Source organism: Melospiza melodia, chromosome 31 (genome assembly GCF_035770615.1).
Source record: "Melospiza melodia melodia isolate bMelMel2 chromosome 31, bMelMel2.pri, whole genome shotgun sequence".
NCBI lineage: Eukaryota > Metazoa > Chordata > Aves > Passeriformes > Passerellidae > Melospiza > Melospiza melodia.
In genome coordinates this window covers 2,951,854-2,968,614 of record NC_086224.1, presented here as the reverse complement: position 1 = coordinate 2,968,614, position 16,761 = coordinate 2,951,854, and the positions used below count along the sequence as shown (strand labels likewise).

General features: G+C 57.8%; 2 protein-coding genes across 2 annotated transcripts; both read left to right on the top strand.

Moving 5' to 3' along the window:
* Positions 1–1,507: 1,507 nt before the first annotated feature.
* LOC134431294 (partner of Y14 and mago-like) lies at positions 1,508–5,541 on the top strand. The gene is given in 6 exon segments (XM_063179274.1): positions 1,508–1,538; positions 2,054–2,056; positions 2,934–3,027; positions 3,939–4,201; positions 5,191–5,336; positions 5,338–5,541. Coding segments are annotated over 6 exon segments (639 nt in total). The 3' UTR covers positions 5,440–5,541.
* Positions 5,542–9,201: 3,660 nt separating this feature from the next.
* On the top strand, positions 9,202–16,207 carry LOC134431262 (dnaJ homolog subfamily C member 14-like). The gene is made up of 8 exons (XM_063179245.1): positions 9,202–9,317; positions 9,879–10,509; positions 10,589–10,693; positions 10,972–11,090; positions 12,025–12,144; positions 13,638–13,798; positions 14,996–15,098; positions 15,899–16,207. Exons 1-8 carry the CDS (start codon positions 9,202–9,204, stop codon positions 16,116–16,118), a joined length of 1,575 nt encoding a protein of 524 aa, XP_063035315.1. The 3' UTR covers positions 16,119–16,207.
* Positions 16,208–16,761: the final 554 nt, after the last annotated feature.

The window sequence follows — 16,761 nt, the reverse complement described above, 5'->3', positions numbered from 1 at the left end:
GGTTTTGGGGGGGTTTTGGGGGTTCTGGGTTGTCCTGAGTGGATTTTGGGGGGGTCTTGAGGGGTCCCAAGAGGAAATTTTGGGGGATCCTGGGGGGTTTTAGGGCGTCCTGAGGGGGAGTTGAGACATCTTGGCGTGTCCCAGCAGAAATTTGGGGTGTCTGAGGAGTTTTGGGATGGATTTTGGGGGGTTTTGGGGTGTTCTGGGGGGTCCCGAGCAGCGAGAGCAGCCCCCTCCTCTGGGGCCGCTCCATCTAGAGACCCTCACCCCAAAAAGAGTGACCACACCCCCTAATTTACATATTAATTAAAGACTTATTTGAATAAATCCTCCAATTTCTTGTTTTGTTAATGATCACACCCACATTTTCCATATAAGCCAATGACCACGCCCCTAAATTTACATACAATGAATAATTCCTGTGCCCACACCCTCTAATTTCCATATTTGTTTATGACCCCGCCCATTATGTGACCACGCCCATATTTTCAATATGCATAATGGCCACACCCCCTAATTTCCATAAAAGCAAATGTTCGCGCCCCCAATTTTAATATTAATTAAGATAATGCCTCCTTGACCACGCCTGCTAAGATCCATACTTTCACTGGCCACGCCCCCTAATTTGCATAACACACATAAATTGTGACCACATGATTCTCATTCTACTCAATGACCACGCCCCCTAATTTCCATATTAATTAAAGTTAATTTCAGCATTTTGGTCATGCTCTCAATTTTCATAGCAGTGGCCACACCTCTTATTTCCATATTATTTAAATATAGTTCCACTAGTTTGCATATCAAGTGACCCCGCCCTCTAGCTTACAAAGTAATTAAAGGTCATATCCTCACTGTGGCCACGCCCTCTAATTTCCATATTAATCAATGGCCACGCCCCCTCAACTACACACAATTATGTCATTTAATAAATGACCACTCCCCTTAATTTCCATATTATTTAAATATAACGTGTGGTCACGCCCATTATTTCCATACCAATCTATAACCACGCCCTCTAATTACCATATGGATGAAGCTCATTTCCACTGTTAGCCCGACCCTCTAGTTTGCATATCCCACATTTGGCCAAGCCTCCACGTTGGCCACACCCAATAATTTCCATATCAACAAATGACCACGCCCTCTAGTTTGCATGCTAATTAAAAGTCATGCCATCCCTTTTGGACACGCTCTCTTATTTCCATACCTGTCATTGGCCACGCCCCCTAGCACCACCCACTTTCAATTTAAATGAATAACTGCGCCCATTAATTTCCATGTTATTGAACTATAATATGTAGCCACGCCCACTGATTTCCATACAGACATAGCGCCACGCCCCCTAATTACCATATGAACGCAGCTCATTTCCGCTGTTAGCCCCGCCCTCTCATTTCCATATACCGCATTTGGCCACGCCTCCATTTTTGGCCACGCCCCCTGCTCGCCGCGCCGCGCCGCCTTTGCGTCACTTCCGGGGCGGCCCCGCGGCGCGCGCGCAAAGATGGCGACGCCCTATGTGACGGACGAGACCGGTGAGAGCGGGGGGGCCCCGCGGCCTGGGGGGGCTCCGGGACCCCTCCGGGGCTGCCCCGGAAACCCCGCGGCCCCCCGGGACCGCCCCCAACCCGCGCGGGGCTCCCGGGGGCGGGAAAGGCCCAAAGGGGGGGCTGGGGGGGCGGGACCCCCGTGAGGGGCCTGAGGAGGGGTCCGGGGGCTGTGAGGGGAGGGGGCGGCGAGGGTTTTGGGGAGGGGTCCGTGAGGGGTTTGGGGTCCCCGTGTGGGATTTGGGTTTGCGATTTTGGGGTGTCTGAGGGGGAAGTTGAATTTGAGGGGGGGTCCCGGGACCCCCGTGAGGGGCCTGAGGAGGGGTCCAGGTCTGGTTGGGGAGGGTCCGGGGTTTGTGAGGGGAGGGGGCGGGGAGGGTTTTGGGGGGGGGTCCTGGAGGTCCCCGTGAGGGGTTTGGGGTCTCTAAGGGGGCGTCTCGGGGCCGGGAAGGGTCTAAAGGGGGGTTTGGGGGGGGTCCCGAGACCCCCATGAGGGGCCTTAGGGGGTCTCGGGTTTGCAAGGGGAGGAGGGGGGGGAAAGGTTTTGGGGAGGGGTCCTGGAGGTCCCCGTGAGGGGTTTGGGGTCTCTGAGGGGTGATTGGATTTGAGGGGGGTCCCGGGACCCCCGGGAGAGGCCTGGGGGGGGGTCTGGGGGTTGTGAGGGAGGGAAGGATGAGGGATTTGAGGAGGGGTCCGTGAGGGGTTTGGGGTCTCTGGGGGGGGGTTGGATTTGAGGGGGGGTCTGGGGATCCCTGTGAGGGGTCTGAGGGGCAGCGAGGGTTTTGGGGAGGGGTCTTGGAGGTCCCCAGGAGGGGTTTTGGGGTATTCATGAGGGGTTTTGGGGTATTCATGAGGGGTTTGGGGTCTCTGAGGGGTGATTGGGTTTGAGGGGGGTCCCGGGACCCCCGGGAGGGGCCTGGGGGGTGTCCGGGGCTATTTGGGGAGGGGTCCCGGTGGTCTCCGTGAGGGGTTTGGGGTGTTCTGAGGGGGGCTGGATTTGGGGGGGTCCTGGAAGGGTCTTTGGGGTGTCCTGGGGTCCCCCCGGTATCGAGGGCTGTCCCCACGCTGTCCCCACGCTGTCCCCAGCTATCCCCATGCTGTCCCCGCCGTGTCCCCAGCTGTCCCCATGCTGTCCCCCAGCTGTCCCCATGGTGTCCCCATGCTGTCCCCAGCTGTCCCCATGCTGTCCCCCGCCGTGTCCCCAGCTGTCCCCAGCTGTCCCCAGCTGTCCCCATGCTGTCCCCGCCGTGTCCCCAGCTGTCCCCATGCTGTCCCCAGCTGTCCCCATGCTGTCCCCATGCTGTCCCCAGCTGTCCCCATGCTGTCCCCGCCGTGTCCCCAGCTGTCCCCAGCTGTCCCCAGCTGTCCCCATGCTGTCCCCAGGCAGGTACATCCCCTCCACGCAGCGCCCGGACGGGACCTGGCGGAAGCAGCGCCGGGTCAAGGAGGGCTACGTGCCCCAGGAGGAGGTGCCCGTGTGAGTGGGGGTCCTGGGGGGGTCCTGGGGGGTCCTGGGGGGTCCCCGAGGGGTCCCGGGGGGTCCTGGGGGGGTCTCAGGGTGTGGGGAGGGGTCGGCTCCCACCCAGGCCTGGCTCTGCATCCCCCAGACCTTCCCTGTCCCCCTCAAATCCCCTCCTGGACCCCCCCTCAGACCCTTCAGATCCCCTCCAGGACCCCCAAAATCCCTCCTGTCCCCCCCCCCCCAGACCCCTCCTGTCCCCCCCAAAACCCCTCCTGTCCCCCCTAAACCCCTCAAATCCCCTCCAGGACCCCTTAAATCCCGTCCTGTCTCCCCCAAACTCCTCAAATCCCTTCCTTGATGCCCCTAGACCCCTTCAGGACCCCCCCAAAATTTCTCTTTTCCCCCTAAACCCCTCCAGGACCCCCCCTCAAATCCCTTAAATCCCCTCTTGGATGCCCCCAGACTCCTCCAGAACTCCCTCAAACTCCTCTTGTTACTCCCAGATCCCTCAAATCCCCTCCAGGACACCCCCAAACCCGTCCAGGACCCCTCAAATCCCTTCCTGTCCCCCCCAAACCCCTCAAATCCCCTCCAGGACTCCCCAAAACCCCTCCTGTCCCCCAGTAACCCCTTCAGGACCCCCCAAACCCATCAAATCCCCTCCAGGACTCCCCCAAACCCCTCCAGGAGCCCCGAAACCCCCTCTCATCTCCTTCAAACCTCCCCAGATCCCCCCCTCAAACCCCTCCTGTCCTCCCCAAACCCCTCAAATCCCCTCCTGGATCTCCCCCAAACCCTTCCAGGACCCCTTCAACCCCCTCCTGTTACCCCCAAACCCCTCCACGCCCCCTCCCCAAAACCCCCTGACCCTCTTCATTTATTTGATTGATTTTGATTTTTTTTTTTCCCTCCGCTTTTATCTCCAGCTACGAGAACAAATACGTGAAATTCTTCCGGAGCAAACCCGAGCTGCCGCCGGGTCTGAGCCCCGAGGCCGCCGCCCCCTCCCCGCCGGGCCGAGGGACCCCCGGGCGGCCCGATGGGGGCGGCTGCGACCCCTCCCCAACTTTGTCCAAGAGCGCCCGAAGGAACCTGAAACGCAAAGAGAAAAGGAAACAGCAGCAGGAAAAAGATCGGGAGAACCACGGGGACAGACTGAGCCAGGAGCTGGAAAAAATCAACCTGGGAGGAGGAGGAGGGGACAACGGAGGAGGAGGCGGGACAACGGGAGGGGAGAAAAACGTGGAAAACCCCGGGAATTCCGGCAAGAATTCGGGGAAAAATTCCAGCAAGAATTCGGTGAAAAACTCAGCGGAATCGGGGAAGAGTTCGAGCAAGAATTCAGAAGATTCTGGGAAGAATTCCAGCAAAAACGCAGCAGATTTTGGAAGAATTCGGCAAATTTCGGGATTGAATCGGGGAATAATTCTGGGGATAGTTTGGGGAGTAATGTTGGGAATTTGGGGAGTCATTTGGGGGGTAACACTGGGAATTTGGGGGGTAATTTAGGGGGTAACACTGGGAATTTGGGGGGTAATTTAGGGGGTAATTTGAGGAGTAATTCTGGGAATAACCTCGGGAATTCCGGGGGTAATTCTGGAAATAATTTGGGGAAAAATCCCGGAAATAATTTGGGAAATAATAATAATAATTTGGGGGCTAATAATTCAGGAAATAATAACTCAGGAAATAATCCTGGGAATAATAACTCGGGGAACAACAACTTGGGGCTGAATTGGGGGAAAAATCCCGCGAATACTCCTGGGAACAATCCCGGAAATAATAACTTGGGGATGAATTTGGGGAATAATTCTGGGAGTAAGCAGATGAATTCGGGGGGCAATTACGGGAATACCCCGGGCAGTAAGCAGATGAATTCGGGGGGCAATTACGGGAATACCCCGGGCAGTAAGCAGATGAATTCGGGGGGCAGTTTAGGGACCTGCTCAGGTGGTACCCAGATGAATTCGGGGGGCAATTCTGGGACCCCCTCGGGCACTAAGCGGATGAATTCGGGGGGCAATTCTGGGAATACCTTGGGCAGTACCCAGATGAATTCAGGGAGCAATCCCCGGACCCCCTCGGGCGGTACCCAGATGAATTCGGGGGGCAGTTTAGGGACTCCCTTGGGCAGTAAGCAGATGGATTCGGGGGGCAATCCCGGCGGTACCCAGATGAATTCGGGGGGCAATCCTGGCACCCCCTCGGGCAGCCCCCCCGTGCCCAGCCCCGGGATCACCCCCGGCCCCTCGGAGCGGGCCCGGCGCATCAAGAGCCTGCGGAAGAAGCTGCGGCAGGTGCAGGAGCTGCAGCAGCGCCTGGAGCGGGGGCGCGCTGGCCGAGCCCAGCCCGGAGCAGCTGCAGAAGCTGGGCCGGAGGAGGGCGCTGGAGGAGGAACTGAGGGCGCTGGAGCTGGACTCGGAGTGAGGGCGGCTGGGGTTTCTAGAGGTTTTTTTAAGTTATTTTTTGGGGTTTTATTTTGTTTCCTTTTGGGTTTTTTTTTGTTTTTTTTTTTATTTTAGTTTATTTTGGTTTTTTATTTTGGTTTATTTTGAGTTTATTTTGGTTTTTATTTTGTTTTATTTTGGTTTTTCATTTTGGTTTATTTTGCTTTTATTTTGTTTTTTAATTTTGTTTCATTTTGGTTTTTTTTTGGTTTTTTGTTTTAGTTTATTTTGGTTTTTTATTTTGTTTTATTTTTATTTTATCCTGTTTTATTTTAATTTTATTTTAATTTTATTTTTATTTCATTTTTGTTTTATTTTTCTTTTATTTTGTTTTTATTTTTATTTTATTTTTATTTCATTTTTGTTTTATTTTTATTTTGTTTTATTTTTATTTTATTTTTATTTTAATTTTTATTTAATTTTACTTTGTTTTATTTTTACTTTATTTTGTTTTTTTTTATTTTTGTTTCATTTTATTTTTGGTTTTTTTTAAATTTTATTTTGGGTCTATTTTTATTTTATTTTACTTTATTTCATTTTATTTCATTTATTTTGGTTTTATTAAATTTCATTTATTTTATTTAATTTTGTTTTCATTTCATTTAATTTTGTTTTACTTTATTTGTTTTAATTTTTATTTGATTTTATTTTTGTTTTATTTTGGTTTATTTGGTTTTACTTTATTTACTTTATTTCATTTTGTTCCATTTTGTTTCATTTTATTTTATTTCATTTTATTTCATTTTATTTTATTACATTTTATTTTACTTTATTTTGTTTTACTTTGATTTTATTTTGTTTTAGTTTATTTGTTTTACTTCATTTTATTTTGCTTTATTTTATTTTGTTTTATTTTGTTTTGTTTAATTTTATTTCGTTCATTATATTATTTTGTTTTATTTTTTCTGTTACTTTCTTTTATATTTTCATTTCTTTCATTTTAATTTTTCTTGGTTTAATTTTCTTGATTTTTCGGTTGATTTGATTTGATTGATTTTTTGATTCCTTTATTTTAATTTTCTCTTTTTTTTTGGCTTATTTTAATTTAATTTTTGTTTATTTTGTTTTATTTTTATTTAGATTTTGTTTACGCTGTTTTTATTATTTTTATTTTCTTTTATTTTTTATTATTTTATTTTATTTTTATTATTTTATTTACCGATTTCTTTTTGGTTTTTTTGTTTGTTTTTTTTTTTTTTTTGTTTCTTTTAAATTTTGTTTCGTTTCTTTTGATTTTCTTTTGGTTTTTTTTTTTTCTTTTCAATTTTTTATTTAATTTTTTTTGCTCCATCTCATTTAATTTTTCTCAATTTTTTTTTTTTGTTCTCTCCGCGTCCTTCATCCCTCCTCTCCCTCTTTTTACCGGGATTTAAAACTGGGGTGAAAATCCCCAAAAACGGGGCCGTGCCCCCTCCCCCTCGCGCCCCTCCCCCCTCTCTGTGGCGCCGCCCCCCTCCCCAAATTTTCTCTTTTTGGTCTTTTTTTGCTTCCGTTTTTCAGAGCGGTGGAGGAATAAAAAAAAATCAGTGATCAGTGGGGGTCGGGGTGTTTGGGGGGGTCCTGGGGGGGGATTTTGGGGGATCCTTGGGGGATTTGGGGGGTCCTGGGAGGATTTCGGGGGTCCCAGAGGGGTTTGGGGGGTCCTGGGGGAGATTTGGGGGATCCTTGGGGGATTTGGGGGGTCCTGGGGGGGATTTTGGGGGTCCCAGAGAGGTTTGGGGGGTTTGAGGGGGGTCCTGGGGGGTATTTGGGGGATCCTGGGGGAATTTGAGGGGGTCCTGGAGGGGGATTTGGGGGATCCTGGGGGATTTTGGGGGGTCCTGGGGGATTTTGGGGGGTCCCAGAGGGGTTTGGGGGGTCCTGGGGGATTTTGGGGGGATTTGAGGGGTCCCAGAGGGATCTTGGGGGTCCCAGAGGGGTTTGGAGGGTCCTGAGGGAGATTTGGGGGATCCTTGGGGGATTTGGGGGGTCCTGGGGGTGTTTGGGGAGGATTTGGGTGGTCCCAGAGGGGTTTGGGGGGTTTGAGGGGGGACTTGGGGTCCTGGGGGGGATATTTTGGGGGGTCCTGGGGGGATTTGGGGGTCCTGGGGAGGATTTGGGGGGGTCTCAGAGAGGTTTGGGGATCCTGAGGGGGATTTGGGGGGTTCTGGGGGGATTTGGGGGGAATTTGGGGGGTCCCAGAGGGGTTTGGGGGGGTCCTGAGGGAGATTTGGGGGATCCTGGGGGATTTGGGGGGTCCTGGGGGGGATTTTGGGGGGTCCCAAAGGTGTTTGGGGGGTCCTGGGGAGGATTTGGGGGATCATTGGGGGTCCTGGGGGGATTTTGGAGGGATTTGGGGGGTCCTGGGGTGTTTGGGGGGTCCTGGGGAGATTTCGGGGGGTCCCAGAGCGGATTTGGGGGGTCCTGGGGGTATTGGATTGAAGAGGGTACAGGAGGGAGCCCAGACTGGGAGAACTGGGAGGGGGAACTGGGAGTGCTGGGAGTAACTGGGAGGGGTCACTGGGAGAACTGGGAAGGGGCATTTGAGGCACTGGTGGGTACTGGGAGGAACTGGGAGGAGGGGAATGGGAGCAACTGGGAGCACTGGGAGGGGTCACTGGGAGCAACTGGAGCACGGAAGGGGTCACTGGGAGAAACTGGGAGCTCTGGAAGGGGTCACTGGTGGGCACTGGGCGGAACTGGGAGCGCTGGGTCCCACCGCGGTGATGGGACGGCGGCGTTGCCCCTTTAAAGGGCGTGCTTCTAGCCATTTTAAGGGGCGTGGCTATGCAGATTTAGAGGGTGTTGCCAATACTTTAAGGGCGTGGCCTCACCATTTAAGGACAGGCTCATGCCGATGAGGGGGCGTGGCCTTTTCCTTTTAAGGAGCGCGCCGCGCGCCGCTCGCGCGTGCTGCCCCACCCCGGAAGTGGGCGTGGCCAGCGCGGCGGCGGGCGGAAAGCGGAAGTGCGGCCGTGAGGGGACCCGGGGGGGGGCGGCGGCGCGACCCCCCCCCCCCCCCCCCCCCCCCGCCGGTACCGGCGTGGTGAGTCCAGAACCCCCCCAAAACCAGCCCCGAACCCCCCCGGTACCGGCGTGGTGAGTCCCGAACCCCCCGGAACCACCTCCGAATCCCCCCGGTACCGGGGCTCCGAGCGTCCGGGGGATCCCGGCACCGGTTCGGGCTCCCGGTTCCATCCAGGAGGTCCCGGGGCCGGATTTCGAGGTTGCCGGGGCCGTCGCGGGGGTTGATCAGGGGATCCCCGGGGGCCGTTCTGAGGGTCCCGGGGCTCGGTCGGGGGGGGGTCCCGGGGCCGTTCGGGGGTCCCGGGACTCGGTTCGGAGGTCCCGGTGTGTCTCAGGGGGTCCCGGGGCTGTTCTGGGTGTCCCGGGGCTCGGTTGGGGCGTCCCAAGTCCATTTTGGCGGGTCCCGGTGCGGCTCAGGCGGTCCCGGTGCTCGGTTCGGGGGGGTCCCGGTGAGGCTCAGGGGGTCTCGCGTCCATTCAGGGGGTCCCGGGGCCGTTCTGGGCTCCCCGGGGCCGTTCGGAAGGTCCCGGGTCCCTTTCGGGGGGTCCCGGGGCCATCTGGGGTGGGTCCCGGTGCCGTTCTGGAGGGTCCCGGATCCGTTCGGGGGTCCCGGGTCTATTCTGGAGGGTCCCGGTGCTCGGTTCGGGGGTCCCGGTGCCGCTCCCTGGGTGCTGACCCCGCTGTCCTCTCTCTGTCCCCGGTGTCCCAGGGATGGCCGTGACCTAAGCCCGCGGCGATGGAGCGGCCCCGGTACCGGGAGGCGGCGCCCGGGGGCAGCGGGCCCGGCGGGGGCTCCAGCGCCGCCTGGAACGGGAGCTGCGGCCCGCGCCCCCGGTGCCGCCACCGGCAGCGGTACCGGCACGGCGGGGGGCGAGGACGACGAGAGCGGCGAGCGCGACATTGCTGTCCCCGGGCCCGGGAGTGTCCCCGTTTCCAGGACTGTCCCCAACCCCAGGACTGTCCCCAAGCCCGGAGGTGTCCCCGAGGGTGTCCCCAACGCTGAGAGTGTCCCCAAATCCGGTAGTGTCCCCAACCCTGAGGGTGTCCCCAATACGGGGAGTGTCCTCCCCAACCCTGAGGGTGTCCCCAAACCCAGGAGTGTCCCCAACCCTGAGGGTGTCGCCAGCCCTGGCGGTGTCACCGGTGCCAGGATTGTCCCAGCACTGGGAGTGTCCCCAACCTTGAAGGTGTCACCAGCCCTGGTGGCGCCCCTGGGACTGTCCCCACTCCTGGCAGTGTCCCCAGCCCCAGCAGTGTCCCCAACTCTGGGAGTGTCCCCAGCCCTGAGGGTGTCCCCAACTCTGGAGTGTCCCTGGTCCTGGGAGTGCCCCCATTGCTGCGGGTGTCCCCAACTCTGGGAGTGTCCCCAGCCCCAGCAGTGTCCCCAACACCGGGACTGTCCTTGGTCCTGAGGGTGTCCCCAACCCCACGAATGTCCCCAGCCCTGGGAGTGTCCCCAACACCGGGACTGTTCAAGGTCCTGGAATGTCCCCAGCCCCGGGGGTCGCTGCAGCTGCCGGTGCCCCCCGGCCTCTCCCCGAGCCCCTCCCGGGACCTCCCGTGCGGCCTCGGCTGCCGCCACCGCCGACCCCCGGAGCGCCCCCGGCGACCCCCGGCCACAGCGCCACCGCCACGAGGAGCCCGGTGCCACCACCGCCAGGGGACACGGCCACCAGCACGGGGACCCCGGTGCCACCACCGCCAGGGGACAGCGCGGGTCCCTGCGGGCGGCCCGGGCGGGGGTCGCGCTCTGCCTGCGCCTCCTCGGCGCCCTCCTCGCGCTGCTCTTCCTCCTCCTCCTCCTCCTCCGCTCCTTCCTCCGCGCCGCCTCCGCGGGCTCCGCCGCTCCCGGGAGCTGCTGGCCGAGCGGTTCCGGCCCCGGGCCGGCCACCACCGGGGTGGTGACAGCGACGAGGAGGTGACGCGTTTGGTGGCGATGGCCGAGGTGGCCGAGGAGGAGCTGGATCCGTTCCGGGTGCTCGGCGTGGAGCCCACGGCCACGGACGCGGAGCTGCGCAGGGCGTACCGGAGGCTGGCCGTGCTGGTGGGTGTTGGGGACATCCCCGAGGGCTTGGGGACGCTTTGGGGACGTTTTGGGGACATTGAGGGTCGTGTCTCGGCAGGTGCACCCCGATAAAAGCCGTGACCCCCGGGCGGAGGCGGCGTTCAAGGTGCTGTGGGCGGGCTGGGAGAGGGTGAGCAGCCCCGAGAGGCGGCGCGAGTACCAGGCGTGAGTTTGGGGTAGGTGAAAATACCCAATTTTGGGCCATGAATTCCCAATTTTGGGATGTAAAACACGAATTTTGGGGTGGAAATCCCAGGTTTTGGGGTGTAAATCCCATATTTTTGGGTGTAAATCCCGGTTTTGGGATGGGCTGGGAGAGGGTGAGCAGCCCCGAGCGGCGGCGCGCGTACCAGGCGTGAGTTTGGGGTGAAATCCCAAGTTTTGGGATGTAAATCCCGGGTTTTGGGGTGCAAATCCTATATTTTGGTGTGGGAATCCCAGTTTTGGGGTGGGAATCCTGGGTTTTGGGGTGGAAATCCCATATTTTTGGGTGTAAATCCCGGTTTTGGGGTGGGCTGGGAGAGGGTGAGCAGCCCCGAGAGGCGGCGCGAGTACCAGGCGTGAGTTTGGGGTGAAATCCCAAGTTTTGGGTAGGAAATCCCAAGTTTTGGGGTGGGAATCTCATATTTTTGGGGCATGAATCCCAAAATTTGGGGTGTAAATCATGGGTTTTCAGGTGGGAATCCCAAATTTGGGGGTGGGAATCCTGGATTTTGGGGTGGGACTTGTGGTTTCGGGGCACCGGGAGCTCTGGTTTTGGGTGCAGAATCCCAGATTTTGGGGGTAGGAATCCTGGTTTGGGGTGGGAATCCCATTTTTTGGGGTGCCAATTCCATATTTTGGGTTCCAATTTCCATATTTTGGGTTCCAATTTCCATATTTTGGGTAATAATTCCCGTTTTTGGGTCGCAGGAAGCAGCTGGCGCAGGGGGAGCTGGCGCAGGCGCTGGGCACATTTTTGGGGCTGTCATTCCCATTTTTAGGGCTGTATATCCCGTGTTTTTGGTGTAAATCCCATATTTTGGGGTTCCAATCCCATATTTTGGGGTTCTAATTTCCATATTTTGGGTATTAATTCCTGTTTTTGTGTCCCAGGAAGCAGCTGGCGCAGGGGGAGCTGGCATGGGCACAGTGGAGCTGGCGCGGGCGCTGGGCACATTTTTGGGGCTGTCATTCCCATTTTTAGGGCTGTATATCCCATTTTTTTTGTGTAAATCCCATATTTTGGGGTTCCAATCCCATTTTTTGATGTGCCAATCCCATATTTTGGGTATTAATTCCCGTTTTTGTGTCGCAGGAAGCAGCTGGCGCAGGGGGAGCTGGCGCGGGCGCGTTCCTGGGGCTGTCATTCCCATTTTAATGGGTCTAAATCCCATATTTTGGGGTTCCAATCCCATATTTTGGGGTTCCAATCCCATATTTTGGGGTTCCAATCCCATATTTTGGGTTCCAATTTCCATATTTTGGGTATTAATTGCTGTTTTTGTGTCGCAGGAAGCAGCTGGCACAGGGGGAGCTGGCGCGGGCGCTGGGCGCGTTCCTGGGCCGGCTGCAGGAGGAGCTCAGGGACGCCAGGGACGCCATGGGCTGCACCCGCTGCGGGGGGCGCCACAGGTGGGGACACCGTGGGGACACTGTGGGGACACCTGTGACACTGCAGGGACAATGGGGACACTGTGGGGACAGTGCAGGGACAATGGGGACACTGTGGGGACAATGGGGACTGCAGGGACAATGGGGACAATAGGGACGCCATGGGCTGCACCCGCTGCGGGGGGCGCCACAGGTGGGGACACTGTGGGGACACTGTGGGGACACCTGTGACACTGCAGGGACAATGGGGACAGCATGGGGACAGTGGGACACTGCAGGACACTGGGACAGTTGGGACGCCGTGGGCTGCACTCGCTGCGGGGGGCGCCACAGGTGGGGACACTGTGGGACACCTGTGACACTGCAGGGACAATGGGGACACCACAGACACCAGGGACACTGTGGGACAGTGCAGGGACAATGGGGACACTGTGGGGACAATGGGGACTGCAGGGACAATGGGGACAATAGGGATGCCATGGGCTGCACCCGCTGCGGGGGGCGCCACAGGTGGGGACACCGTGGGGACACTGTGGGGACACCTGTGACACTGCAGGGACAATGGGGACACTGTGGGGACAATGGGGACAGTGCTGGGACAATGGGGACAATAGGGACGCCATGGGCTGCACCCGCTGCGGGGGGCGCCACAGGTGGGGACACTGTGGGGACACCGTGGGGACACTGTGGGGACACCTGTGACACTGCAGGGACAATGGGGACACTGTGGGGACAGTGCAGGACACTGGGACAGTTGGGACGCCATGGGCTGCACCCGCTGCGGGGGCGCCACAGGTGGGGACACTGTGGGACACCTGGGACAGTGAGGACAGTGGTGGCACTGTGGGGACAATGGGGGCAGTGAGGACATTGGGGACAGCGGGGACACTGTGGGGACACCTGGGACACTGCAGGGACAATGGGGACACTGTGGGGACAGTGCTGGGACAATGGGGACACTGTGGGGACAGTGGGGACTGCAGGGACAATGGGGACAATAGGGATGCCATGGGCTGCACCCGCTGCGGGGGGCGCCACAGGTGGGGACACCGTGGGGACAACGGGGACACTGTGGGGACACCTGGGACACTGCAGGGACAATGGGGACACTGCGGGGACAGTGGAGACACTGCAGGGACAATGGGGACACTGCGGGGACAGTGGGGACAGCACTGGGGGGGACATTGTGTGACATGTCCTGGAGGGTTGGGGTGACTCTGTGTCCTGGGGGTCTCACTGTGTCCATGGAGATGTCATGCTGTCCCCAATGTCCCCGGGGGTGTCCCCAATGTCCCCGTGTCCCCACAGGCGGTTCCAGCTGGACGGGGACCCGCGCGGTGGCCGCTGGTGTGGCCTGGGTGTGTCCCCATGTCCCCAATGTCCCTGTGGGTGTCACAGTGTCCCTGTGGGTGTCACAGTGTCCCCAATGTCCCTGTGGGTGTCACAGTGTCCCTGTGGGTGTCACAGTGTCCCCAGTGTCCCCGGGGTGTCACAGTGTCCCCGTGTCCCCACAGGCGGTTCCAGCTGGACAGGGACCCGCGCGGTGGCCGCTGGTGTGGCCCGTGCGGGGGGTGGCACGCGGCCGACGAGGGTGACCTGTGGGCAGAGTCCAGCCTGATGGGCCTCAAGGTCACCTACCTGGCCCGCATGGACGGCCACATCTACGACGTCACCGGTGAGGGGACACCTGGGGGGGCACGGCCACAGAGACGGGGGTGACACACAGAGAACGGGGGGGACGGGTCCCTGGTGTCACCATCCTGGGGACCTCTCTGGTGTCACCGTGACCAAGGGGACACCATGGCCAGGTCACTCTGGGGGACGCCATGGCCAAGGGGTCTCTGGGGACGTCATGACCAGGGTGGTCTCTCTGGTGTCACCATCCTGGGGACCTCTCTGGTGTCACCATGACCAAGGGGACACCATGAACAGGTCAGTCCTGGGTGGTCACCATGAGCATCCCAGGGTCTTTGGTGTCACCATGACCAAGGTGAGGTGACACCGTGAGCATCCCCAGGAGTCTCTGGGGACACCGTGACTGGGTGTCCCTGATGTCACCATGACCATTCCTTGGTCCCTCTGGTGTCACCATCCCCAGGAGTCTCTGGGGACACCGTGGCTGGGTGTCCCTGATGTCACCATGACAATCTCTGAGGGTGTTTGGTGTCACCGTCCTTGGGGACCTCTCTGGTGTCACCATCCTGGGGGTCTCTCTTATGTCACCATGACCAAGGGGACACCATGCCCAGGTGACTCTGGGAGACACCATGGCCATCCCAAGGGTCCCTGGTGTCACCATTACCAGAGGGACACCGTGACCAAGGGGACACCGTGCCCAGGTGTCTTTGGTGTCACCATGACCAGGGGACACCATGAGCATCCCTGGGGTGTCCCTGGTGTCACCATCCTGGGGACCTCCCTAGTGTCACCATCCCTGGGATGTCCTTGGTGCCACCATGACCAAGGGGACACCATGCCCATTTGACTCTGGTGTCACCATCTCGGGGATCTCCCTGGTGTCACCATGACCAGGGGACACCATGCCCAGGTGTCTTTGGTGTCACCATGCCCAGGGATCTCCCTGGTGTCACCATGACCAGGGGACACCATGCCCAGGTGTCTTTGGTGTCACCATGCCCAGGGATCTCTCTGGTGTCACCATGACCAGGGGACACCATGCCCAGGTGTCTTTGGTGTCACCATGCCCAGGGATCTCTCTGGTGTCACCATGACCAGGGGACACCATGCCCGGGTGTCTTTGGTGTCACCATCTCAGGGATCTCCCTGATGTCACCATGACCAGGGGACACCATGCCCATCCCTGGGGTCTCTCTGGTGCCACCCTGACCGAGTGTCCCCTGTGTGTCCCCAGAGTGGGCGGGCTGCCAGCGCGTGGCCATCTCCCCGGACAGCCACCGTGTCCCCTACCACCTGTCCTTCGGCGCCAGGACAGCCACGCCCGCCGGACGCCAGCGGTCAGTGCTGGGGGGGTGTCCTGGGGTGTCCCCAGGTGTGTCCCTGAGGCTGCCCAGGTGTGTCTGGGGGTGTCCTGGGGTGTCCCTGAGGGTGCCCAGGTGTGTCTGGGGGTGTTCAGGTGTGTCTGGGGGTGTCCTGGGGGTGTCCTGGGGTGTCCCCAGGTGTGTCTGGGGGTGTCCAGGTGTGTCTGGGGGTGTTCAGGGGTGTCCAGGTGTGTCTGGGGGTGTCCAGAAATGTCCAGGGATGTCCAAGGAGTGTTCAGGGATGTCCAGGGGGTGTCCCCAAGGGTGTCCAGGTGTATCCAGGGTGTGCCCAGGTACATCTAGGTGTGCCCAGGGGGTGTCTAGGGAATGCCCAAGTGTGCCCAGGTACATCCAGGCAGTGCCCAGGTACATCCAGCTGTGCCCAGGTACATCCAGGTATGCCCAGGTACATCCAGCTGTGCCCAGGCAGTGCCCAGGTACATCCAGGTGTGCCCAGGTCCATCCAGGTGTGCCCAGGTGTATCCAGGCAGTGCCCAGGTACATCCAGGTGTGCCCAGGTACATCCAGGCAGTGCCCAGGTACATCCTGGTGTGCCCAAGTACATCCAGGTGTGCCCAGGTGTATCCAGGCAGTGCCCAGGTACATCCAGGTACATCCAAGTGTGCCCAGGCAGTGCCCAGGTACATCCAGGTGTGCCCAGGCAGTGCCCAGGTACATCTAGGTGTGCCCAGGTGTATCCAGGCAGTGCCCAAGTACATCCAGGTGTGCCCAGGTCCATCCAGCCGTGCCCCAACCGCTTTTCTCTCTCCCCCCAGGGCCCCCCCCAAGGGCAGCCCCCCGACCCCCGCTGACCTCGAGGATTTCCTGGCCCGCGTTTTCCAGGGAAATCCGGGCCCGGAGCCCGGGGGGGCTTTCCCCGCCCCCCCCGGGGCTGCAGGACCCCCCCAGGGACACCCCCAGCCCCAAGGGGGCCCCCCCAAGGGGGACACGAAGCACAAGAGGAGGAAGAAGGGGCGGCGGCCGCTGCCGCGATGAGGAGACCCCCACCCCAAAACAAAAGAAAAAGGGCTTGGAATAAAAAAAATCTATTTTTTTTCTTTTTTTTTCGGGTTTTTTAAAGAAAATCGAGTGGTGTTTTTTGTGTTAAAAATAAAAAAATAGCGGGTGGAAATAGGGGGGGATTTGGGGGTCCTCAAAGCCCCGGGAGGTCGTGGTGGTGCCACTTCCGTTCCGCGCGGGAAAAAGAATGACGTCACTGACGGCGCCGCAGTGGGCGCCCTCATGTTGGAGGTTCCGGTGAGGCCTCAGAGTGCGGCGCCATCTTGAGTGTGGGCAGGGCCGCGCTGGGGGCGCTTCAGCCGCCGTTAACGGGGTGATGGCGGGTCCGGAGCGGCCGGGACGGAGCCGTGGGGGGGGGGGAGTGGCCGGTTAGTGCGGGAGACACGGCCTGGCCTGACGGAGAGGCGGCCACTCCCATCATGGCGGCTGCCGCATCCAACATGGCGCCCTCCATGTCCAACATGGCGGCCTCAATCCAACATGGCGGCCTCAATCCATCATGGCGGCCGCCCCACCCAAAAAGAATTATTTTAATAATTCGAATTATTTTAATTGCTCTAGTTTTTGATTATTTAAATTACTTAAGTTATTTTAATTATTAATGAGGGAGGTTGTGGTT